Source organism: Haemorhous mexicanus, chromosome 13 (genome assembly GCF_027477595.1).
Source record: "Haemorhous mexicanus isolate bHaeMex1 chromosome 13, bHaeMex1.pri, whole genome shotgun sequence".
Lineage (NCBI taxonomy): Eukaryota > Metazoa > Chordata > Aves > Passeriformes > Fringillidae > Haemorhous > Haemorhous mexicanus.
In genome coordinates, this window is record NC_082353.1 from 21503722 (window position 1) to 21525413 (window position 21692).

The 21692-nt window shown below is 52.6% G+C and overlaps 1 protein-coding gene across 4 annotated transcripts; it reads left to right on the forward strand.

The window, feature by feature from the left end:
• Positions 1 to 316: 316 nt before the first annotated feature.
• Positions 317 to 20596, forward strand: KIF23 (kinesin family member 23). Of its 4 annotated transcripts, XM_059858768.1 has the most exons (24): positions 317 to 400; positions 609 to 669; positions 2308 to 2436; positions 3415 to 3520; positions 4559 to 4695; positions 5464 to 5573; positions 7065 to 7235; positions 8289 to 8330; positions 9329 to 9441; positions 9683 to 9804; positions 10184 to 10286; positions 10577 to 10656; positions 10742 to 10861; positions 11291 to 11450; positions 12238 to 12405; positions 12635 to 12792; positions 13047 to 13220; positions 14173 to 14352; positions 15136 to 15423; positions 17205 to 17435; positions 18283 to 18365; positions 18704 to 18785; positions 19026 to 19096; positions 19917 to 20596. In XM_059858768.1, exons 1-24 carry the CDS (start codon positions 390 to 392, stop codon positions 19930 to 19932), a joined length of 2916 nt encoding a protein of 971 aa, XP_059714751.1. In that variant the 5' UTR covers positions 317 to 389; the 3' UTR covers positions 19933 to 20596. The 4 variants fall into 4 exon arrangements, with proteins under 4 accessions (XP_059714751.1, XP_059714753.1, XP_059714752.1 ...); XM_059858770.1 differs by lacking the exon at positions 15136 to 15423; XM_059858769.1 differs by lacking the exon at positions 8289 to 8330.
• Positions 20597 to 21692: the final 1096 nt, after the last annotated feature.

The window sequence follows — 21692 nt, forward strand, 5'->3', positions numbered from 1 at the left end:
CACTGGGTTGGGAATTAACTGAGTGACTGATTCGCCTCCAGGCAGGCACACAGGGAAGCCCTGGCCCTGCAAACCGTCTGCATTCCACCTGTTTTCCTGAAAATTTGGAATTAAACGGATAAAAAGTCGGGGGAAGGAACCCGGGATCGGCCGGGGCCGGGATTCGAACCCGCGGCCTCCCTCCACCACCGCCACCAGCAGGGGGCGCCCGCGCCTCGGGCCGCGCCCCTTTCTGCGTCTCTACGGTAACGCGCCGTGCGTGACGACGTCAGCGGCGGCGCGCTCGCTGATTGGTCGGATTTGAATCTCGGGGGCGCGCGGCCGCCGCCCGGTGCCAGCCGCGCAGCGCGAGCCCCGGGCCCTGTCGCGACAGCGGCGGCACCCGCGACATGAAGGCGGCGTGAGTGGCTCCGCAGCCCCGGGCCGGGCGGGGAGGGGAGGGCGGCCTGGGAGGGGTCCCGGGGGGTGGCGGGGCCGCTCTCAGCTCAGCTCCCTCCCGGTTCCTTCGCCACCCCGGTGCTCCCGGCGCTCCCCTCCCCGGCCCGCTCCTCCCGCCCGCCTCCTCTCGGGCGCTTCCCGGTGTCCCTCACGCTCTCTCCTCTCCGTAGGGCCAGGACGCCGCGGCGGCCGAGGAAAGCCACGAACCCCACGCAGAAGGACCCGGTGGGGGTGAGTGCGGGGCTCGTCCCGAGCTCCCCCTTTCCCCCCCCGCCAAATTCCCGGCTTTATTCCCGGGTTTATTCCCGATTCCCGCTCATTCCCACCTCTCATTCCAGCTGTACTGCCGTGTTTATCCGTTTCCCAATACCAGCTTCATTCCCAGATTTGTTCCCGGTTTATCCCTGTTTCCCAATCCCAGCTTCATTCCCAGATTTGTTCCCGGTTTATCCCTGTTTCCCAATCCCAGGTTTATTCCCGGTTTATCCCCTTTTCCCTCATTCCAGCTGTATTGCTGGCTTCATTCCCAGGTTTATTCCTGGTTTATCCCTGTTTCCCAATCCCAGCTTCATTCCCAGATTTGTTACCGGTTTATCCTTGTTTTCCCTCACTCCAGCTTCATTCCCGGGTTTATCCCTGTGTCCCAATCCCAGGTGTACTGCCCGGTTCATTGCCAGGTTTATTCCCGGTTTATCCCTGTTTCTCTTATTCTCAGATTTATTCCCCGTTCATTCCCGGTTTTTCCCTCCCTCCCAGGGCTACTGCCCGGCTCATTCCCGGCTCATTCCCGGCTCATTCCCGGTGTTTCCCCCCTCCCAGGGGTACTGCCCGGTCTATTCCCGGTTCATTCCCGGTGTTTCCCCCCTCCCAGGGGTACTGCCCGGTCAATTCCCGATCCATTCCCGGTCCGTTCCCGGTCTATTCCCAGTTTTTCCCCCCTGCCAGGTGTACTGCCCGGTTAATTCCAGGTCCATTCCCGGTTCATTCCCGGTGTTTCCCCCCTCCCAGGTGTACTGCCCGGTCCTTTCCCGGTCCGTTCCCGGTTCATTCCCGGTGTTTCCCCCCTGCCAGGGGTACTGCCCGGTCCATTCCCGGTTCATTCCCGGTTCATTCCCGGTTTTTCCCCCCGCTAGGTGTACTGCCCTGTCCATTCCTGGTCCATTCCCAGTTTTTCCCCACTGCCAGGTGTACTGCCCGATCCATTCCCGGTCCGTTCCCGGTTCATTCCCGGTGTTTCCCCCCTGCCAGGTGTACTGCCCGGTCCGTTCCCGGTTCATTCCCGGTGTTTTCCCCCCTGCCAGGTGTACTGCCCTGTCCATTCCCGGTCCGTTCCCGGTTCATTCCCGGTGTTTCCCCCCCTGCCAGGTGTACTGCCCTGTCCATTCCCGGTCCGTTCCCGGTTCATTCCCGGTGTTTTCCCCCCTGCCAGGTGTACTGCCCGGTCCATTCCCGGTCCATTCCCGGTTCATTCCCGGTTTTCCCCCCTGCCAGGTGTACTGCCCGGTCCGTTCCCGGTTCATTCCCGGTGTTTCACCCCTGCCAGGTGTACTGCCCGGTTAATTCCCGGTCCATTCCCGGTTCATTCCCGGTGTTTCCCCCCTGCCAGGTGTACTGCCCTGTCCATTCCCGGTCCATTCCCAGTTTTTCCCCCCTGCCAGGTGTACTGCCCTGTCCATTCCCGGTCCGTTCCCGGTTCATTCCCGGTGTTTCCCCCCTGCCAGGTGTACTGCCCGGTCCGTTCCCGGTCCGTTCCCGGTTCATTCCCGGTGTTTCCCCCCTCCCAGGTGTACTGCCCGGTCCGTTCCCGGTCCGTTCCCGGTCCATTCCCGGTCCGTTCCCGGTTCATTCCCGGTGTTTCCCCCCCGCCAGGTGTACTGCCGGGTGCGGCCGCTCAGCCGGGCAGACCAGGAGTGCTGCATCGAGGTGATCAACGGCACCACGGTGCAGATCCACCCTCCCGAGGGCTACCGGGTGTTCCGCAATGGCGAGTACCGCGAGGTAACGGAATTCCCGCCTGGAATTCCCCTGGAATTCCTGCCCCCCGCCCCTGGAAGAGTCGGGGGAGCAGCCTGGCTTGGCGGGAGGTGTCCCTGCCCTCGGCATCGGGGTTGGCTTTACGGCCCCTTCCCCCACAAAGTTCTGGAATTCCGTGAGTTCCATCCAGCTCCCGCTCTCCAAGCTTTCCCATTTGTGTTTGTGGCACTTGCAGAGTGCAGAATCCGAAGGTTTTCCACCCAAAAACCCATCTAGGACAAAAAACATCACTTCCTCATCTGTCAAATAGAGGGGCAGGACCTTAAAGCTCATCCCATTCCGTGGGAATCCACCTTCCCAGACTGATCCAGCCTGGCCTTGGGCATTCCACGGCTTCTCCGGGTGGGAATCTTAGCTGGGATGTGGAATATTTTGTTTCCAGTTTCAGCTGGAAAATCCCTATGGGACGGGCATTAAGGGGCCTTCAAAGGTTTAAATAAGGCAAAGCTTAATTAATGAAATGTTAATTTAATTAAGTGAGGTTTTGCTCAGGAATTTGGAATTCAGCTATTTTCCTTAGGGAAGAATTTTGGTGGAAAATGACCAAAAAATTAAAATTTGTTTAAACATTTATTGAAATAGTTCATTGAAAAATAAAAGCAGTTTGAAATTTAGGACCATTAGAATTCATTTTAAAATTAATTTGTTCGTTTTAATAATTAATTTTAAATTAAAATAATTTATTAAAAAATAAAACCAGCTTGAAATTCAAGACTGAAAACTGCGGCTGGCCTGGAAAAAGATCCAAAATAAACAAAATTCCATGAGGGAACAGCCCCACTTTGGCCAGGTGGATGTTCCTTCGCTTGGATTCGGGGAGGGGAGCTGAAAGGAAATTCCAGCTTTTAGCTGCCCTTTGGGAATTCTCCGCTCCGTGGGATCCCTCTGGCCCCTCCAGGCCGTGGGGCTGGAATTCCAGGGTGGTTTTCCCTCTCTTGGCAGACGCAGTATTCCTTCAAGGAGGTGTTTGGCACGCTGGTGGTGCAGAAGGAGCTCTTTGACGTGGTGGCCAAGCCCCTGGTGGAGGATCTGATCCGGGGCAAGAACGGTGGGCAGAGTCCTCTCCTGTGTCCCCATTCCCAGGAATTCTGGGCTCCCAAGGCTTGGTTGGAGCTGTGGCTCAGCTGCTCACACCACGCCCCTGGCAGCTCTTGATGGAGTGGGAATCCTGGGGTGGTTTGGGTGGGAATGGATGGTCCAGGGTTCCTGAGGTTTGGTTGGAATTGTGGCTCAGCTTCTGACACTGAGTGGGACTTAATGGGATTCTCCTGGGCTCTTCCCTTGAAAAAATGGGAAAAAAAATTGGCAAGTATTTAATTAATTAGGTAATTGTATCCCACTGAAATTCCCAACCTGTTCCTGCTGCTCTAACAAGAGATTTTGGCTTGGAGGAAGCCATTCCCTTGGAAGCCCTTTCTGGAGAGGAATCCTGGGGATGGTTTGGGTGGGAATGGATGATCCAGTGCTCCCAAGGTTTGTTTGGAATTGTGGCTCCTCACACCAGACCCCTGGAAGCTCTTTCTGCAGTAGGAATCCTGGGATGGTTCGGGTGGGAATGGGTGATCCCATGCCATGGAATTGTCATTGGAGCAGCCTGGCTTAGCAGGAGGTGTCCCTGCCTTTGGCAATGGGATTGGCTTTAAGGCCCCTTCCCACCCAAAGCGTTCTGGAATTCCATGAATGATGCATCCAGATCCTTCTCCCTGCTCTCCCAAGTTTTCCCACGGTTTGTTGGAGTTGCAAGGTGTGAGATCAGCATTCTGGGCTTTTAGCAAAGCGCATTTTCAACTCCCAAAAAAAGCAGCAAATGGCAAAAAAGCATCACCTCCTCTATGGGAAGGACATTAAAGCTCATCCCATTCCATGGGCAGGGAAACCTTCCAGTATCCCGGGCTGCTCCACGCCCATCCAGTCCGGAACATTCCAGGGACGGCACACCCCGTGCCAGGGCTGGTTTGTGGCTCTTGGAGAAGGATGAAGGATGTTCCCAGCTGTGACCACTTTGGACGGTGTGCAGTATTTGAGGCGGGTTGGTTTTTTTTTTTCCCCAATCCCTTCGATTTCTCCCTTTTCCCTGCGTTCCCAGGTCTGCTGTTCACCTACGGAGTGACGGGCAGCGGGAAGACCCACACCATGACGGGATCTCCTGGGGATGGGGGGCTCCTGCCCCGCTGCCTGGCCATGATCTTCAACAGCATCGGCCCCTTCCAGGCCAAGAGATTCGTGAGTGCCTCCCCTCATCCTCCCCACGGCCCCAAATCCATGGATTTCTGCTCCAAAGCTCCCACTGAAGGGCTTGGAAGAGGAAAAAAAAAAAAAAAAAACCCCACGCCAGGGTCCTTGTTCCAAAAGGGTTTGAATTTCTGGGAATGCTTTTAAAGAATTCAGTGGTTTGGTGCTCATTGCCCAAGCCCATCCTAGGAAAAATCCGTTAAAAACGCATGGGAAGGAATCCAGCCAGGAATGTTTCAGTTCTGATGGCCAAGGTGTTCCCTTCCTCGTTAGGATGGGTGATTAATAAGCATATCTTTAATTAATTAAGCATCCCACTGAAATTCCCAGTCTATTCCTGATGTCCTAACGGGTGATTTCAACATGGAGGAAGCCATTCCATAGATTTTTTTGTCCCCTGGAAACAGTGACAAACGCTGGTTTGCTGCTCCATATTTCCATATTATTCCACTTCATTTCAGTAATTCCCATAAATCCAACCATTAACTGTCTCCTCATGAAATCAGGAATATTTCTCCAAAGGTCTGCACATGCCTAAAATATACTGAAATAATCCTGGAATTCTCATCCTTGGGAGCTTTCCTGAAACATTATTTGGCAAATTGTTTTTGTCAGATCTTGCTGGGTCGAGTGCCAGTGAGGGGCACGGTATCAATAAATTAATACCAGCCTAATCAGAGTAATTAATGAATCAAATAATGCTTTGTTGGCCAGCACCTGGATGCTGGAACTGGCCAAAATTCCTGTTTTTTCCCTCAGGTTTTCAAGCTGGATGACAAGAACGGGGTGGATGTGCAGAGCGAGGTGGAGGCTCTGCTGGAACGCCAGAGGAGAGAGGCCCTGCCCACCCCAAAAACTCCAGCTGGGAAGTGAGTGACTCCGGGAAGAGCAGAGGGAATTTATTCCCTAGAAATGGGGTTCAACTTCTCTTGGGCTCTTCCCTCGAAGAAATGAAGGAAAAAAAATTGGCAAATATTTAATTAATGGGATATCTGTGTCCCACTGAAATTCCCAATCTATTCCTGCGGGTCTAACAAGAGATTTCATCTTGGAGGAAGCCATTCCATAGCTTTTTTTCCTGAGTTTTTGGCCTTTTCCCCCCAGAATTTGAACAGGATCTTCAAGTTGATATCGTCCATGGGTAGGGTCATTAATAATAATAATAATAATTAGTAAAATATTAATGGGTAATGAGTGTGTTCCACGTGCTTTGAGCAGTTCTTTGGATGAGCAGATTTGGGCTCAGCCTATTTTTCTGTTTTCAAGCCAGGGTTGAAACCCCTGGTGCTGAGTTAGAGCCCAGCTCTGCGAAGCCTGACCAAGCTGAACTTTGGATTTTCCAGCCAAACCCGGTGGAGTTCAGTTTGGAGATATTTCCATACAACCACAGAATTCCCTCAGCCGGATCGTGGAATTCCAGCCTTGGAATTCCCTCAGCTGGATCATGGAATTCCAGCCTTGGAATTCCCTCAGTTGGATCATGGAATTCCAGCCTTGGAATTCCCCCAGCTGGATCATGGAATTCCAGCCACGGAATTCCCCCAGCTGGATCATGGAATTGCAGCCATGGAATTCCCCCAGCTGGATCATGGAATTGCAGCCATGGAATTCCCCCAGCTGGATCATGGAATTCCAGCCATGGAATTTCCTCAGTTGGAGCATGGAATTGCAGCCATGGAATTCCCCCAGTTGGATCATGGAATTTCCTTAGTTAGATAATAGAATTCCAGCCACGGAATTCCCCCAGCTGGATCATGGAATTGCAGCCATGGAATTCCCCCAGCTGGATCATGGAATTGCAGCCATGGAATTCCCCCAGCTGGATCATGGAATTCCAACCATGGAATTTCCTCAGTTGGAGCATGGAATTGCAGCCATGGAATTCCCCCAGTTGGATCATGGAATTTCCTTAGTTAGATAATAGAATTCCAGCCATGGAATTCCCCCAGCTGGATCATGGAATTTCCTTAGTTAGATAATAGAATTCCAGCCACGGAATTCCCCCAGCTGGATCATGGAATTCCAGCCACGGAATTCTCCCAGTTGGATCATGGAATTTCCTTAGTTAGATAATAGAATTCCAGCCATGGAATTCCCCCAGCTGGATCATGGAATTTCCTTAGTTAGATAATAGAATTCCAGCCATGGAATTCCCCCAGCTGGATCATGGAATTCCAGCCATGGAATTCCCCCAGCTGGATCAGGGAATTCCCCCAGCTGGATCATGGAATTCCGACTCCTGGCCCTGCACAGGCCCCCGCGGGAAGGGGAATTTTGCGGAATGTCGCGTGTTTCCCCCCCAGCCTTGCAGCTCCGCCCCGGGCTGCCGGGAATCCCATCCCGATCCCGGTTTCCGGCAGGAGGCAGCTGGATCCCCAGTTTGCCGACATGATCGACGCGCGGGATCCGTGCCGGGCCGAGGAGGTGGACGAGGACAACGTCTACGGCGTCTTCGTCTCCTACATCGAGATCTACAACAACTACATCTACGACCTGCTGGAGGAGGCTCCCTGCGACTCCATCAAACCCAAGTGAGTCGGGAATTCCGGGATTGGCCCGGCCTGGGCTCGGGAAGCAGCGCCGAGCCGCTGGAAGAGGTTTGGGATGAGAGGAACGGGATGAGAGCGATGGCTGCTGTGTCCTATTCCCACATCCACCCTCTGCCTGGAGCCCACCACATCCAAGGGAGTTTGGGAATTCCCGTATTCCCAGGCCTGGGAGGATTTTGTAGGATCTCCACCCTGGTTTTTTTTGGTCCTGACCTTGGGGAGTTTGGCTCAGAATTCCTGGGAATCAGTGTTAAACACAGGTGGAAAGGGTTCCAGCCGGGAATGTTTCAGTACTGGTGGCCAAGGCGCTCCCTTCCTCGTTAGGCTGGGTGATTAGTAGGCAAACATTTAATTAATTAGGCAATTGTATCCCACTTAAATTCCCAGTCTGTTCTAACAGATGACTTCAACTTGGAACAAGCTATTCCATAGCTTTTTTCCCCTGGAAACAGTGAAAAACACTGTTTTGGTGCTCCATATTTCCACATTATTCCACTCAGTAATTCCCATAAAACCAGAAATCAGGGATATTTTTTAGGGATATTTTTTCCCAAAGGTGTGCATTTGTGATGCCTAAAATCAGTAGGAAAAGTCTGCAAATTCCACTTAGAATCCATGGATTGAAATTCCAGCTCCATTAAAGGAGCCCCTCAGTCCTGTATTAATTAAGGAGTGGTTGATTAGCAAAGATTAATGAGGGCAAAGCAAACTGGGAGCTGTCTCCAGGGTCTTCATTCCAGAAGATTTTGAATCTCTGGGAATGCTTTAAAACCACTCAGTGTTTAAACACTGAATGGCTTTAAAGCATTTTAAAATAAAATGGGTTTTTTAAAACATTAAAATTTCAATTAAAATTTTAAACATTAAAATAAAATTTAAAAAAAAAAAATTTAAACAAGGTGTTTATTCCCAAAGCCCATCCTAAAAAAAAAAAAAAAAAAAATCTGGGATTGTTTGTCCCTCTGGAAGATGCAGCATGGAAAGATTTGAGGCAGAAATCAAGGATTTAATATTTTTTCCCCATTTTTTTGGTAGGTGGAACAATTGCAACACTCCTGTGAGAAATGGAGACTTTGTGTATGTGTCCAATGTCTTGTTCCCGTTATTCCAGTGCTGTTTTCCTTGAGTAGAAGCAGAAAATTCCCCGCCTTTCCTTGCTTTCCTAGGAAATCTAGGATGCTCTCCTTGCTTCTGTGTGCTTGTAGAAAAGCAATAGCTGCCACCAAAGCAATTAATTGCAATTAAATAGCTGCTAATTAGAGCAGTAGCTGGAGTGTCACTAATCCTGGCTGTGTGTCCATGTCCTGTATTCCCTCTTCCATCTTTTAGATGGATAATTGACCTTTTCCCTCCGAATTTTTGACCTTTTCTCCCTGGATTTTGACCTTTTCCCCTCAGACTCGTGACATTTTCCCCTCCAAATTCTGATTTTTTTTTTACCTTCTGAATTTTGTCCATTTTCCCTCAGAACTTTGACCTTTTCCACCTGAATTTTGACCATTTTCCCCTCAGAATTTTGGATTATTTTCCCCTCAGCATTTTTGGGCTTCTTTCCCTCAGAATTTTGACCTTTTCCCCTCAGACTTGTGACATTTTTCCCTCCAAATTCTGGTTTTTTCCCCCCTCTGAATTTTGACCATTTTCCCTCGGAATTTTTGACTTTTTCCCCTCAGAACTTTGACCTTTTCCCCCTGAATTTTGACCATTTTCCCCTCAGAATTTTGGATTATTCTCTCCTCAGGATTTAGACCATTTTCCCCTCAGCATTTTTGGGCTTCTTCCCCTCAGAATTTTGACCTTTTCCCCTCAGACTTGTGACATTTTTCCCTCCAAATTCTGTATTTTCCCCCTCTGAAGTTTGTCCATTTTCCCTCGGAATTTTTGACTTTTTCCCCTCAGACTCGTCACATTTTTCCCTCCAAATTCTGAATTTTTTCCCTCCGATTTTTGACCTTTTCCTGCTGAATTTTGCCCTCCGAGAAAATCCGCACGGCAGGAAGCTGCACAGAGAACTCCCCTCCACTGGGATTTATTTGGATTTTTTTTTTTCCCCCCTCTTTCCCACTATCCCAAAGACCTCCCCAGTCCAAAATCCTTCGGGAAGACCAGAACCACAACATGTACGTGACGGGCTGCACCGAAGTGGAGGTCAAATCCACAGAGGAAGCTTTTGAAGTCTTTTGGAGAGGTAAAAATCTTGGAATTCAGGGCTGATCCCACATCCCAGCACCTTTAGAGCAGGGAAATTCCGCTGGATCAACCCCATCCTTGGGATGGAGCATCCACAACTTCTCCCCGTTTAAGGCTTCCCCATTCCCAGCCCTTCCCAGCATCCCACAGCTGTGAAACCCCTCATGGCCTGATGCTGGAGGGGGTGGAGCTGTGGGAAAGCTGCAGGAATTTTTGGGAATTTTGGGGTGTCTGAGCAGGGCAGAAGAAGCGGCGCATCGCCAACACGCAGCTGAACCGGGAATCCAGCCGCTCCCACTCCGTGTTCATCATCAAACTGGCACAGGCTCCCCTGGATGCTGATGGGGACAACGTGCTCCAGGTGAGTTCCCGCCAGTTCCAGGAGGATTTTATGGAATTTGCCTTGGGAACAGCTCCCGTGCCTCAGGTCTGGAGGTGACAGAGTTAATCATAAAGTCCGGTGTTGAAACAGAGGGTGAAGCTGCTGATTCCTTTGGTGTTCACCTTTTCCTTTGTTTGGGAATCTGAAATCTGGGGAATTGGAATGGTCCAACAGCTTTGAATCCATGGCCCAAGGCAGAAGGGATCTGCCAAACTTCCCAAAAAAAGCTGTGCCGCTGTCTGGGCTGTGCCAACCCCTCTGTATCCAACACATTCTTTGGGAGTGGGTTTTGGGATGAGGTGTCCCCCAGCCCTTTAGGGGGAATCTGGAGGGATCCAGGATTTCTTCTGTGTCCCAGGAGAAGGAGCAGATCACCCTGAGCCAGCTGTCCCTGGTGGATCTGGCGGGAAGTGAGAGAACCAACAGGACCAAAGCCGAGGGGAACAGACTGCGGGAGGCAGGTAGGAAACCCTGGAGCACCCTGCTAATTAACCATGCTAATTAAGCTCCTGCTAATCCTGTCTCCTAGGGAGGAATCCCAGGGATTCTTGAAGTGCTCTGTTAGGATCAGTTAGGATTTGATGACCTCAAATCCTCCCACAAGTTTGCAGCAGCACTTCTGCCACTTCAGTTAATTAGAGCAATTATTAACAAATATCGTTAATTAGGCAATTTATTCTTCTGACTAATCTGGGAACGTGATCCCAGGGCTGCTCATGGAGTTACTTTGCCTTGTGTTTGCTTTTTTTAGGGAATATCAACCAGTCCCTGATGACACTGAGGACGTGCATCGAGGTTCTGCGAGAAAACCAGCTGTACGGGACAAACAAGGTGGGCAGCCCTTCCCTGATGATCCCTGGATTTCATCACCTGCACGAGGAAAACTCACGGGCTTTTCCCTGGCCTTTATTCCCAGATGGTTCCGTACCGAGATTCCAAACTGACTCATCTCTTCAAGAACTATTTCGATGGAGAAGGGAAAGTTCGGATGATCGTGTGTGTGAATCCCAAAGCTGAGGACTACGAGGAAAGCCTGGTAAATTCCCTTTTTCACTTCCCTCCTGCTCTTCTTTTCCTGTTTTTCCCTGGATTCTTGCACTCCAAGAGCTATAAAGAATTGTAATTGTTTTTTGAGCGCTTCCATTATAATTCTGTGGGATAAATCTGCTTCCCAAGTCTTGGTTTTGCTGTTCATATTACACCCGCTCCTTGCTTGGAAAGTGGGAAAGGTTTTCCTTCCTCACAGAATTCCATGGAGCCATATTTGGGCGTTTAATCCCTCCTGTTCCAAGAATCCCAGCTGTCCCTGCCCGAGCTTTTGTGGCACCTTGTGGGGAGGTTTCGGGATGATCCCGACCCGTGGCTGGGAGCCCCGTGCGATTTCAGCCGGATCATTCCTCCTTTTCCCACTGCTCCCAGTCCCGGCTCCGGGTGCTCCTGGCGGTTTTTCCCTGTTTTCTTGCAGCAAGTGATGCGTTTTGCAGAGATGACCCAGGAGGTGGAGGTGGCCCGGCCCCTGGACCGGCCCCTGTGCGGGCTGACGCCGGGGCGGCGCCTCCGGAACCAGGCATTCCGGGAGGAGCTGTCCCGCAAGCTGGAGCTCAGGGGCGGCCCCGTGGGAGCAGGTGAGGGCTGGAGTGGGGGGCTCTGCTCTGGGAGTGTCCACCTGGGAAAGGGAAGGATTCAGGGAAAATTTAGACAGCCTTCCAGGGCCTAAAGGGGCTCCAGGAGGGCTGGGGAAGGGATTGGGATAAGGGATGGAGGGGCAGCGCGCAGGGAATGGCTTCAAATTGGAAAATGGGAAATTTGGGTGGATATTGGGGAGGAATTCCAGGCTGTGAGGGTGGGGAGGGGCTGGGCTGGAATTCCCAGAGCAGCCGTGGCTGCCCCTGGATCCCTGGAATTGTCCAAGGCCAGGCTGGAATGTGGGACAGTGGGAGGTGTTCCTGCCCATGGAATAGGATCATTTTAAGTTCCTTTCCAACCCAAACCATTCCATGATTCCAGCAGAGTTTTCTGTTAGGAATTAAAGGCTGGGAATTAAATTTTAAACCAATTCCACTGAGCCTTAACTGTGTCAGGCTGAACCTCAGTGCCCTGGGAGCTGCTGCTCTTCCCTCTGCAGCATCCCTGTGGAGGTTTCCAACGAATTCCACGGCATTGGGATGAATCCACAATCCCAATATTTCAGCTCCTGACAGGAAATTGTGCCAAGGAAATTGTGGGGTGTTCCTGGATGTTGAGGACCTGCTTTTAGTAAAACAAGGAATCAAGGATGTCACATCGAATCCTTTCCCATCCACCACCTCTTTGGAAACCCCTAGCTCCTATCAATCATTCCCGTTTTTCCACGATCCTGCCCCTTGCCCGTTGGAATTTTCCCATCCTGCTGAGGGATTTTCCATCCTGCAGGACCAGAGGAGCCATCTGCTGCTGAGCTGTTCTTCCAGAGCTTCCCTCCCCTGCCTCCCTGCGAGCTCTTGGACATCAACGACGACCAAACGCTCCCAAAACTGATCGAGGCCCTGGAGCAGCGCCACAAAATGAGGCAGATGCTGACAGAGGAATTTGCCAAAAACGGTAGGAATTTGCCCCAAATTGGAGCATCAGGGCAAAACTCAGGTTTGGTGCCCTTATTATTCCTCAAAGGATCCCCCTTGCCTCAATTTTCTTGTTTAGATTGACTGTTTCAACCTTTTTTTGAGGAATTTTAGGCTTTAGATTTGTTGGGGAAAGCAGAGGTTTGGATGTTCTGGGGATAAGGGAGAAGATTAAAGATAAAATAGGAAATACCTGAATTCTCTTCCAGTTCTTGCCTTTAAAACAATGCTGCAAGAATTTGACTCCAGTGTTGCATCCAAGGAAAATTATATCCAAGGAAAACTGGCTGAGAAGGAGAAAACTATAACTGGGCAGAAGACGGAGCTGGAACGGCTGGAGAAGAAAATTAAAACCTTGGAGTACAAGGTCAGTTGGATCGTTTTGGAGCACAAATCCCATTTTTTTTAAATGGATTATTGGCAAATTCCTTGCCATCAGGAATAAATATTTTGGAGGGAACTTTTGCTGAAAATTTGCTGGCTTTTTTACGAGGTGAGGCTTTTAAAACAACAAAATCGGCGATTTAGAATTGAAAATTGAGATTTCCCAGGGAAATACAAGCAGGGATTCCTGGATTAGAAGGTTGTGTTCCCACCCAAATCCCTCCTCTCTTCCTGCAGATCGAGATTTTGGAGAAGACAGCCACGATTTACGAGGAGGACAAGAGGAACCTGCAGCAGGAGCTGGAGAGCAAGAGCCAGAAGCTGCAGCGGCAGGCGTCGGACAAGAGGAGGCTGGAGGCCAGGCTGCAGGGAATGGTGGCTGAGACCTCCCTCAAGTGGGAGAAGGAATGTGTGAGTGCAGGAATGGGGGAAAACGGGATCAAATTATCGGGAATTTGGGGATCTGGGGTGTGGGGAGATCCTAAGGGAGGGGGTTTGTTGGTTTGGTTGGTGTTTGTGGGAATTCCTGGCTGGGAATTGCTCTTTGGCCTTGTGGAGGTTCTTGGGTGGCTCTGCTAAAGGGAAGGGAAGGAGAAGGAGTTTGAGGGGAGGGAAGGAAAAGGAATTTGAGGGGAGGGAAGGAGAAGGAATTTGAGGGGAGGGAAGGAGAAGGAATTTGAGGGGAGGGAAGGAGAAGGAATTTGAGGGGAGGGAAGGAGAAGGAATTTGAGGGGAGGGAAGGAGAAGGAATTTGAGGGGAGGGAAGGAGAAGGAATTTGAGGGGAGGGAAGGAGAAGGAATTTGAGGGGAGGGAAGGAGAAGGAATTTGAGGGGAGGGAAGGAGAAGGAATTTGAGGGGAGGGAAGGAGAAGGAATTTGAGGGGAGGAAAGGAAAGGAATTTGAGGGGAGGAAAGGAAAGGAATGGAATTTAAGGGAAGGGAAGGAAGGGAATGGAATTTAAGGGAAGGGAAGGAAGGGAATGGAATTTAAGGGAAGGGAAGGAAGGGAATGGAATTTAAGGGAAGGGAAGGAAAAGAATGGAATTTAAGGGAAGGGAGAGAAAAGAAGGAAAGGAAAGGGCAAGGAGGGTTGGGCTGTGCTCCCAGGGAACAAGGACAGGAGGAGAGGGAACGGCCTCAGGCTGTGCCGGGGCAGGCTCATTTTGGATACTGGGAAAATTCCCTCATGGAAAGGGTTGTAAACATTGGAACTGCCCGGGGAGGTTTGGAATCCCCATCCCTGCAGGTATCCAAGGGACTCCTGGACGTGGCACTCAGGGCTCCAGGCTGGCCTGGCTGATCCTGGCGGGTTTTCCAGCCTCAGCAATTCCATGTTTTCCATGGCTTTTCCCTGTTCCTGCAGGAGCGGCGGGTGGCAGCCAAGCAGCTGGAGATGCAGAACAAGCTGTGGGTGAAGGATGAGAAGCTGAAGCAGCTCAAGGCCATCGTCACCGAGCCCAGAGCCGAGAGGCCAGAGAGGCCATCCCGGGAAAGGGAGCGGGAAAAGCCTCTCCCGAGATCCGTGTCTCCTTCCCCTGCTCCCGTGAGTCACTCCCAAACCTGCTGGATTTAGGAAACAGCGTTTTTAGGGATGAAGTGCAGGGATTTTAGTCATTAGTAGCCCCCGAGCACAGAGTTGGAGCAGCTTGCTTTGAGCTCCTTGTCTGCTGGTTTTTTCTTCATCCATTCTCCCACCTCCTGATATCCTTAGGAACAGGAAATCCCTGGATTTTTCTGTCCCTGTTTGCTTGGAGTCTCCTGTGTCTCACTGACCTCTCCCTTCTTCCCAGAGCTAAGGTTGGAGCCCAGACTTGGAGCAGCTTGAATTCCTTTTCTTCTGTTTGTTCTTCATCCATTCTCCCACCTCCTGATATCCATAGGAACAGGAAATCCCTGGACCTGTCTCTCCCTGTGTCTCACTGATGTTTCCCTTCTTCCCAGAGCTGCGGTGTCCCTGCTGAAGTTTGAGCCCCGAGCTGGAGCACCTTGAATTCCTTGTCTTGTCTCTGTTCATTGTTGATCCATTCTCCCACTTCCCAATATCCATAGGAACAGGAAATCCCTGGGCCCGTCTGTCCCTGCATGGTGTCCCTGTTTGACTGCACGACGCCTCCTGTGTGTCACTGGTGTTCCCCCTCTCTCCAGAGCTGTGGTGACCCCGCTCAGCTTGAGGACAAAGTTGGAGCAGCTTGAATTCCCCGTGTCCTGTTTGTTCTTCATCCATTCTCCCACCTCCTGATACCCACAGAACGGGAAATCCCGGGATTTGTCTGTCCCTGTTGGCTTGGAGTCTCCTGTGTCTCACTGCTCTCTCCCTTCTCCCCAGAGCTGTGGAGACCCCGCTGAGCTCGGGGACAGCCGGGTGGCCCCGCGGGTGCCCCGGCGCTCCAACTCTTGCAGCAGCATCTCTGTGGCCTCCTGTGTGCTGGAGTGGGAGCAGAGGGGCCCTTCCTGCCAGCCAGCCAGCATTCCCAAATCCAGGAATAAAGCTGGAGCAGAGCCAGGCTCGGCCTGGCCCAGCCCTGCCAGGAGGAGAGGGATGTGCTGGAGCCGAGTGCTGGAGGTGCCCAGGGATAGAGAGGAGCTAGAGCAGGAAGAGGATCCGTGCTGCAGGGTTAGTCCTGGCCTAGTGGGGCTCAGCCTGGCTTAAAGGTTCTCTGACCCTGAGCCTGGCCTAAAGGTTCTCTGTCCTCGAGCCTAACGTAGAGTAGAGCTGTCCCTGATGTCTCCTGCGGGTCCCAGACTGAGCCTGGCTGCTCTCGCCGCCCTCTTGGGGTTTGGAGCTTCCTTGGAAGTCGAGAATTCCCACTTTTAGGGAGCTCTGAGGTGGCCACACTCTGCTCTAGCCATGGGTGTCCTCATGTTTTTCCCTGGTGTTTCCCTTTACCCTGGTGTTTCCCTTTTCCTGGCATTTCCCTTTTCCTTTCCCTCTCCCTTGTGTCTCCTCCAATCCCTCCTGCAATTTCCCAGCTTCCAAGGTGCTTCTGGGAGCTTTTCCTGCCTGGAAACATTCCTTGGATAAACCTCTTGTGTGCCTCAGCTTTAATTTCCTAATTCCCATTAAACTGGGAGCTCTGATTCCATGAATTATCTGGCTCCTTGAGGATTCAGTCCAAGAGCACTTTAGGAAAACAGAGCAGGACAATCCCTTGGGCTGGTGGGGTGGGTTTGGAAATTTGGGAGGAGCTTTCCCAAACATGAGGAGACTTAAAGGAATGTGACAGATTGGACAACACTGTGATAAAATTTCCATGAAATGGGAATTGGCCTGAAATGTTCCACAGATAATTTGATGCCAAGCTCTTGGTGGTGCCCTCAGGATCCAACCCAAGGATCAAACTTTTGTCTTTCCCACACACCCACCCCATCCATTCCCTGTGCCCATTCATTCCCAGTGCCCATTCCGTGTTCTCATTCCCTGTTCCCATTGTTCCCAGAGTGCTCCGGTGGCGCTGCTGCGGCCGCAGCATTCCCGCAGTGCTGGGGAGCGCTGGGTGGATCCCTGTTCCTATTCCCTGTTCCTGTTCCCATTCCCCGTGCCCATTCCCTGTTCTCATTCCCCGTGCCTGTTCCTTGTTCTCATTCCCTGTTCCCATCATTCCCAGAGCACTCCGGTGGCACCGCTGCGGCCGCGGCGTTCCTGCAGCGCCAGGGAGCGCTGGGTGGATCCCTGTTCCCGTTCCCTGTTCCCATTCCCTGTTCCCGTTCCCTGCTCTCATTCCCCGTTCCCATCATTCCCAGAGCGCTCCGGTGGCGCCGCTGCGGCCGCGGCGTTCCCGCAGCGCCGGGGAGCGCTGGGTGGATCCCTGTTCCCATTCCCTGTTCCCGTTCCCTGCTCTCATTCCCTGTTCCCATCATTCCCAGAGCGCTCCGGTGGCACCGCTGCGGCCGCAGCGTTCCCGCAGCGCCGGGGAGCGCTGGGTGGATCCCTGTTCCCGTTCCCTGCTCTCATTCCCTGTTCCCATCATTCCCAGAGCACTCCGGTGGCGCCGCTGCGGCCGCGGCGTTCCCGCAGCGCCGGGGAGCGCTGGGTGGATCCCTGTGCCCGTTCCCTGTTCCCGTTCCCTGTTCTCATTCCCCGTGCCTGTTCCCTGCTCTCATTCCCTGTTCCCATCGTTCCCAGAGCACTCCGGTGGCGCCGCTGCGGCCGCGGCGTTCCCGCAGCGCCGGGGAGCGCTGGGTGGATCCCTGTTCCCGTTCCCTCTTCCCGTTCCCTGTTCTCATTCCCTGCTCTCATTCCCTGTTCCCATCGCTCCCAGAGCACTCCGGTGGCGCCGCTGCGGCCGCGGCGTTCCCGCAGCGCCGGGGAGCGCTGGGTGGATCCCTGTTCCCATTCCCTGTGCCTGTTCCCTGTTCCCATTCCCTGCTCTCATTCCCTGTTCCCATCATTCCCAGAGCACTCCGGTGGCGCCGCTGCGGCCGCGGCGTTCCCGCAGCGCCGGGGAGCGCTGGGTGGATCACCGGCCGCCGTCCCACGTGCCCACGGAGACGCTGCTGCAGCCGCGCGTGCCCAGGGCCATCACGGTGGAGGCGCCCAGCGAGCGCGCCCTGGCCAGGTGTGACCGCTACCTGCTGACCCACCAGGAGCTCGCCTCCGACGGGGAGATCCAGACCAAGCTCATCAAGGTGACCGCGGGAGTCTTGGGAATGTTGGGAACGTTGCGTTGGAATTGCTGAGATTTCGTTAAAATTACCCGAGGAATTCCTGGATGTGGCACTCGGTGCTCCGGGCTGTGGGCACGGTTGAGATCCAGAGCTCATCAAGGTGACCTTGGGAATGTTATTGGAATTGCTGAAATTTCCTTAAAATTACCCGAGGAATTCCTGGGTGTGTTGCTCCAGGCTCCAGGCAAGGCTGAGATCCAGACCGAGCTCATCAAAGTAACCTTGGGAGTCTTGGGAATGTTGCATTGGAATCACTGAAATTTTGTTTAAGCTCCCCAAGGAATTCCTGGATGTGGCACTCGCTGCTCCAGGCCGGGGGCAACGCTGGGATCCAGACCGAGCTCATCAAAGTGACCTTGGGAATTGTGGGGATCTTGGGAATGTTGCTTTGGAATTGCTGAAATTTAGTTCGGCGTTTTCACGGTTGGCTCCCATGATTTGTGGGATCCCATGATTCATGGATCCCGGGATTTTTGGATCTCACGGTCCATTAATCCCATGATTTGTGGGATTCCATGATTCATGGATCCCGGGATTTTTGGATCTCACGGTCCATTAATCCCATGATTTGTGGGATTCCATGATTTGTGAATCCTATGGTTTATGGGATTCCAGTATTTGTGTGGATCCCCTGATTTTTGGGATCCCACGATTTGTGGATTTTCCTGTGGAAAAAGGCAACGATCCATTGGCAGTGAAATGGGAGGAGCTTATTTGTGTCCATATCTCTTTGGGCTGGAATTCTGGGATGGATCCCAGTGTTGTTCCTGTCCCAATCCCGCTTTTCCTTGTCCTTTTCCCATTCCAGGGGGACGTGTTCAAGACCAGGGGTGGGGGCCAGGCCGTGCAGTTCACGGACATCGAGACCCTCAAGCAGGAATCTCCCACCGGGTGAGTCCGGCCTCTGGAATCCTGGAATTCCCAAAATTCCAGTCGTGGAACCTTGAATTTGAGCTTCAGCAGTCCTGGAATTCCCAAGGTTCCCATGATGGAACCTCTCATTTGGGCTTCTGGAATTGTGGGATTCCAGGTGTGTGCATGGAACTTCTTCCTGGCTGGATGATCCAGTGGGAACATCCAACTTGAAATCCCATAAACTTGGAGAAATTTATGGACGCTGGAGCTGCTGGATCCAAGATTTATTAAGGAAGAATAGAGGGGTTTCCCAGTGTTGGAATGTGGCAAATTCCATGAGGTGTGTGCTGTAATCCCACAAATTCCCATTCCAGGCGGAAGCGCCGCTCGTCGCCTCCCAATCCCGACCCTGCCGGGGACGCCGCGGACTCGGAATGGACGGACGTGGAAACCAGGGTGAGCCGGGAATGTCACCCTGGATCCTGGAATGCTGGCCTGGGTCGGGTTGGGAGGGAACTTCAGCTCATCCCAATCCAGCCATTCCATGGGCACTTCCCGCTATCCCGGGCTGCTCCGTCCAGCCCGGCCTTGGGCATTCCGGGGCTGGGGATCCAAACCCCTCTGGATGAGGATTTGGGAATGCTGGGAGCTGGGAATGGTGGGAAGCAGCGGATCCTGACTTTGGTGTGTTCCCAGTGTTCCGTGGCCGTGGAGATGAGGGCGGGATCGGCGCTGGGACCGGGATTCCAGCACCACGCCCAGCCCAAGTGAGTGCTCCTGGAATTCTTTCCCGACGACTTCCAAACTTCGGGAATGCTTTCCCCCTGGCTTTGCTGCCCTTCCCACATCAGGTTTGCATTCCCAAGTGGAACATCAGGAATGGCAGTGGGAATGCCCTGGATTCCCTCTCCTGCCCCTTTAACCTCTTGCTCACATTGTCCGTTGGGAAATCCCAGTTTTTTGGGATTGGGAAATTCCAGTTTCTCGGGATTGGGAAGTTCCCCTTTCTCAGGACTCCATTTCCCTGTGGGAGGAGGGAATTGCGGTGGAATTCCTGCTAAAATTCCAGCTGCATAACTATGGAACCACTAAGGAAGCCTGGAGAATTCCCTCTTTCCCAAATTCTTCATAAGGCATCCCTGGGAATTCCAGCTCCGTGACCAGCCCAAGGAAGTGCTCCTGGATTTCCTTCCTGACAACTTCCAAAATTCAGGAATGTTTTCCCCCCCAACTTTGCTGCTGGATTTCCATTCCTGATTGGAGTAGGGCCGGGAATGGCAGCGGGAATGCCCTGGATTCCCTCTCCTGCCCCTTTATCCTCTTGCTCCTGTTGTCCATTGGGAAATTCCAACTCCCTGTGGGAAGAGGGAATTGAGGAATTGGAATCCAACTTTGTTTGCTGCTCCTGCTACCTAAAAATCCAAGGAAAACACCGGATTTTTTGGAGTTTCCTTGGATTAAAATGTTGGATTTTTTAGGAGGTGTGTGGGAACTGGGAGTGCAAAAACCTGGGAATGAGGAGTTGGCTGCTCCCAAAATTCCTCTGGATGAATCCTGAAAGTTCTCTGTGGCTCTTTCCCATTGCAGGCGCAGGAAGCCCTGAACTGTTCCTGCTGGAATCCCGGATTTTCCCAGCCTGAGGAATGCTCTGCTGCCGCTGCTCCTCAGGAACTGCTTTGTGCTCATTCCCAGAGGTTTTCTGGGAAGCTGGGAAATGGTTCCCTTGGTGATCCCAAAGAGCTCCTGGATGGATCTGTCCTTTTCCATAGATGCAGGGAAATCCTAAATGTCCCTCTGGGATTTCAAACGGAGCTGGATCCGTACAGACAGCGCCAGCAGGCTTTTCCCTGGGGGACTTTTCCAGAGTTTTCCCAGTCTTTTAATCCCAAATCCATCTTTTCCGGTCTTTCCCTCTCTTTTGGGAGACCCAACTGCTGCTATTCCGAGCTGCAGTCCAGCACTTTAAGGGTGTTTTTGGCCATTCCCGATTTTACTGGAAGCAGGAAAAACCTTGGGAATTGGGATTTCTTCTGGCAAGAATGAATTTGGAGTATTTAAGTGTGTCACTGAGCTGTCAGAACATTCCAGAGTCTCCCAAAATCCTGGGAGCGGTGGGAATTCACATCCCAGCTGCTTTGGGGCGTGAGGGGAATTCTGGGATGTTTTCCATGTGGGAATGGGGGGGAAGGGATGTTTTCACAGATAGGGTGAGAATTGTCTGTCTGTCTGTTCCCTGCAAGGTGGTTAATAAATCCTTTTATTCCAAACCCTCTTCCTGGCTTTTAGGGAATTCCAAGGGGAGCGGCTACCCTGGCTTGGCAGAAAGCTGGGATCAGAGGTGTTTTTTGGGATGGTAAATCCCGGGATCTGCTTGGATCCCGAGGTGGGGTTGGGACAATTTTGCCCTCAGGTCTCTGCAAAGGGAATCTGGGGACATTTGGGGCCGTTTTCAGGGATTGCCTCGATCCAAGGGTTTCCAGCCCATGGAAAAGCTTTTCTTCCCGAGGTTTGGGATCCTCAAATCCCAGAATGGCTTGGATTGGGATTGGAAGGGGGGCAGGGACACTTCCCACTATCCCAGGGTGCTCCACACTGGCATTGGATATTCCAGGGATCCAGGGGCAGCCACAGCTGCTCTGGGAATTCCAGCCCAGCCAGGAATTCCTAATTCCCAACTCCCAATATCCATCCCTGCCCTCAGCAGTGGGAGCCATTCCCTGTGTCCTGTCCCTCTATCCTTGTCCCAGTCCCTCTCCAGCTCTCCTGGAGCCCCTTCAGGCCCTGGAAAGGGCTCTGGGCTCTCCCTGGATATTTCCTTTCTCCAGGGGAACATTCCCAGCTCTTCCAGCCTGGCTCCAGAGCAGAGCAGCTCCGGGATCTCCTCTGGAATTTCTCCAGGAGCTCCAGGTCCTTCCCCTGCTGTGACTCCAGAGCTCATGGGGGGACAAAGGGAGAGCTTTTCCAGCCCCTCAGAATTCCATGAGCTCCAGAGGCATCTCCCGGCTGGATCCGTGGGAAGCAGCTCTCCCGGAGCGCCACTAGATGGGGCAGGAAAACCGCGGGAATGGCGCCGCTTCCCGAGCCTGCCCCTGCCCTGGGACAGGGAATGGCTCCTGGGAATATCCCTGCTCCCATCCCTCCTCCTGCTGATTGGGATTGGGATGGGGATAACCGCCGGGAATGGCGCTGCTTCCCAAGCCTTTCCCAGCGGGAATCAGGCTGTGCTCTGGGACAGGGAATGACTCCTTGGGAAATCCCAGCCTGGGCAGCTTCCCTGCTCCCAAACCTCTTCCTGCCCCCTGGGAGGATTGGGATTGGGATAGGGATAACCACTGGGAATGATGGAAAACTCTGGGAAGGATT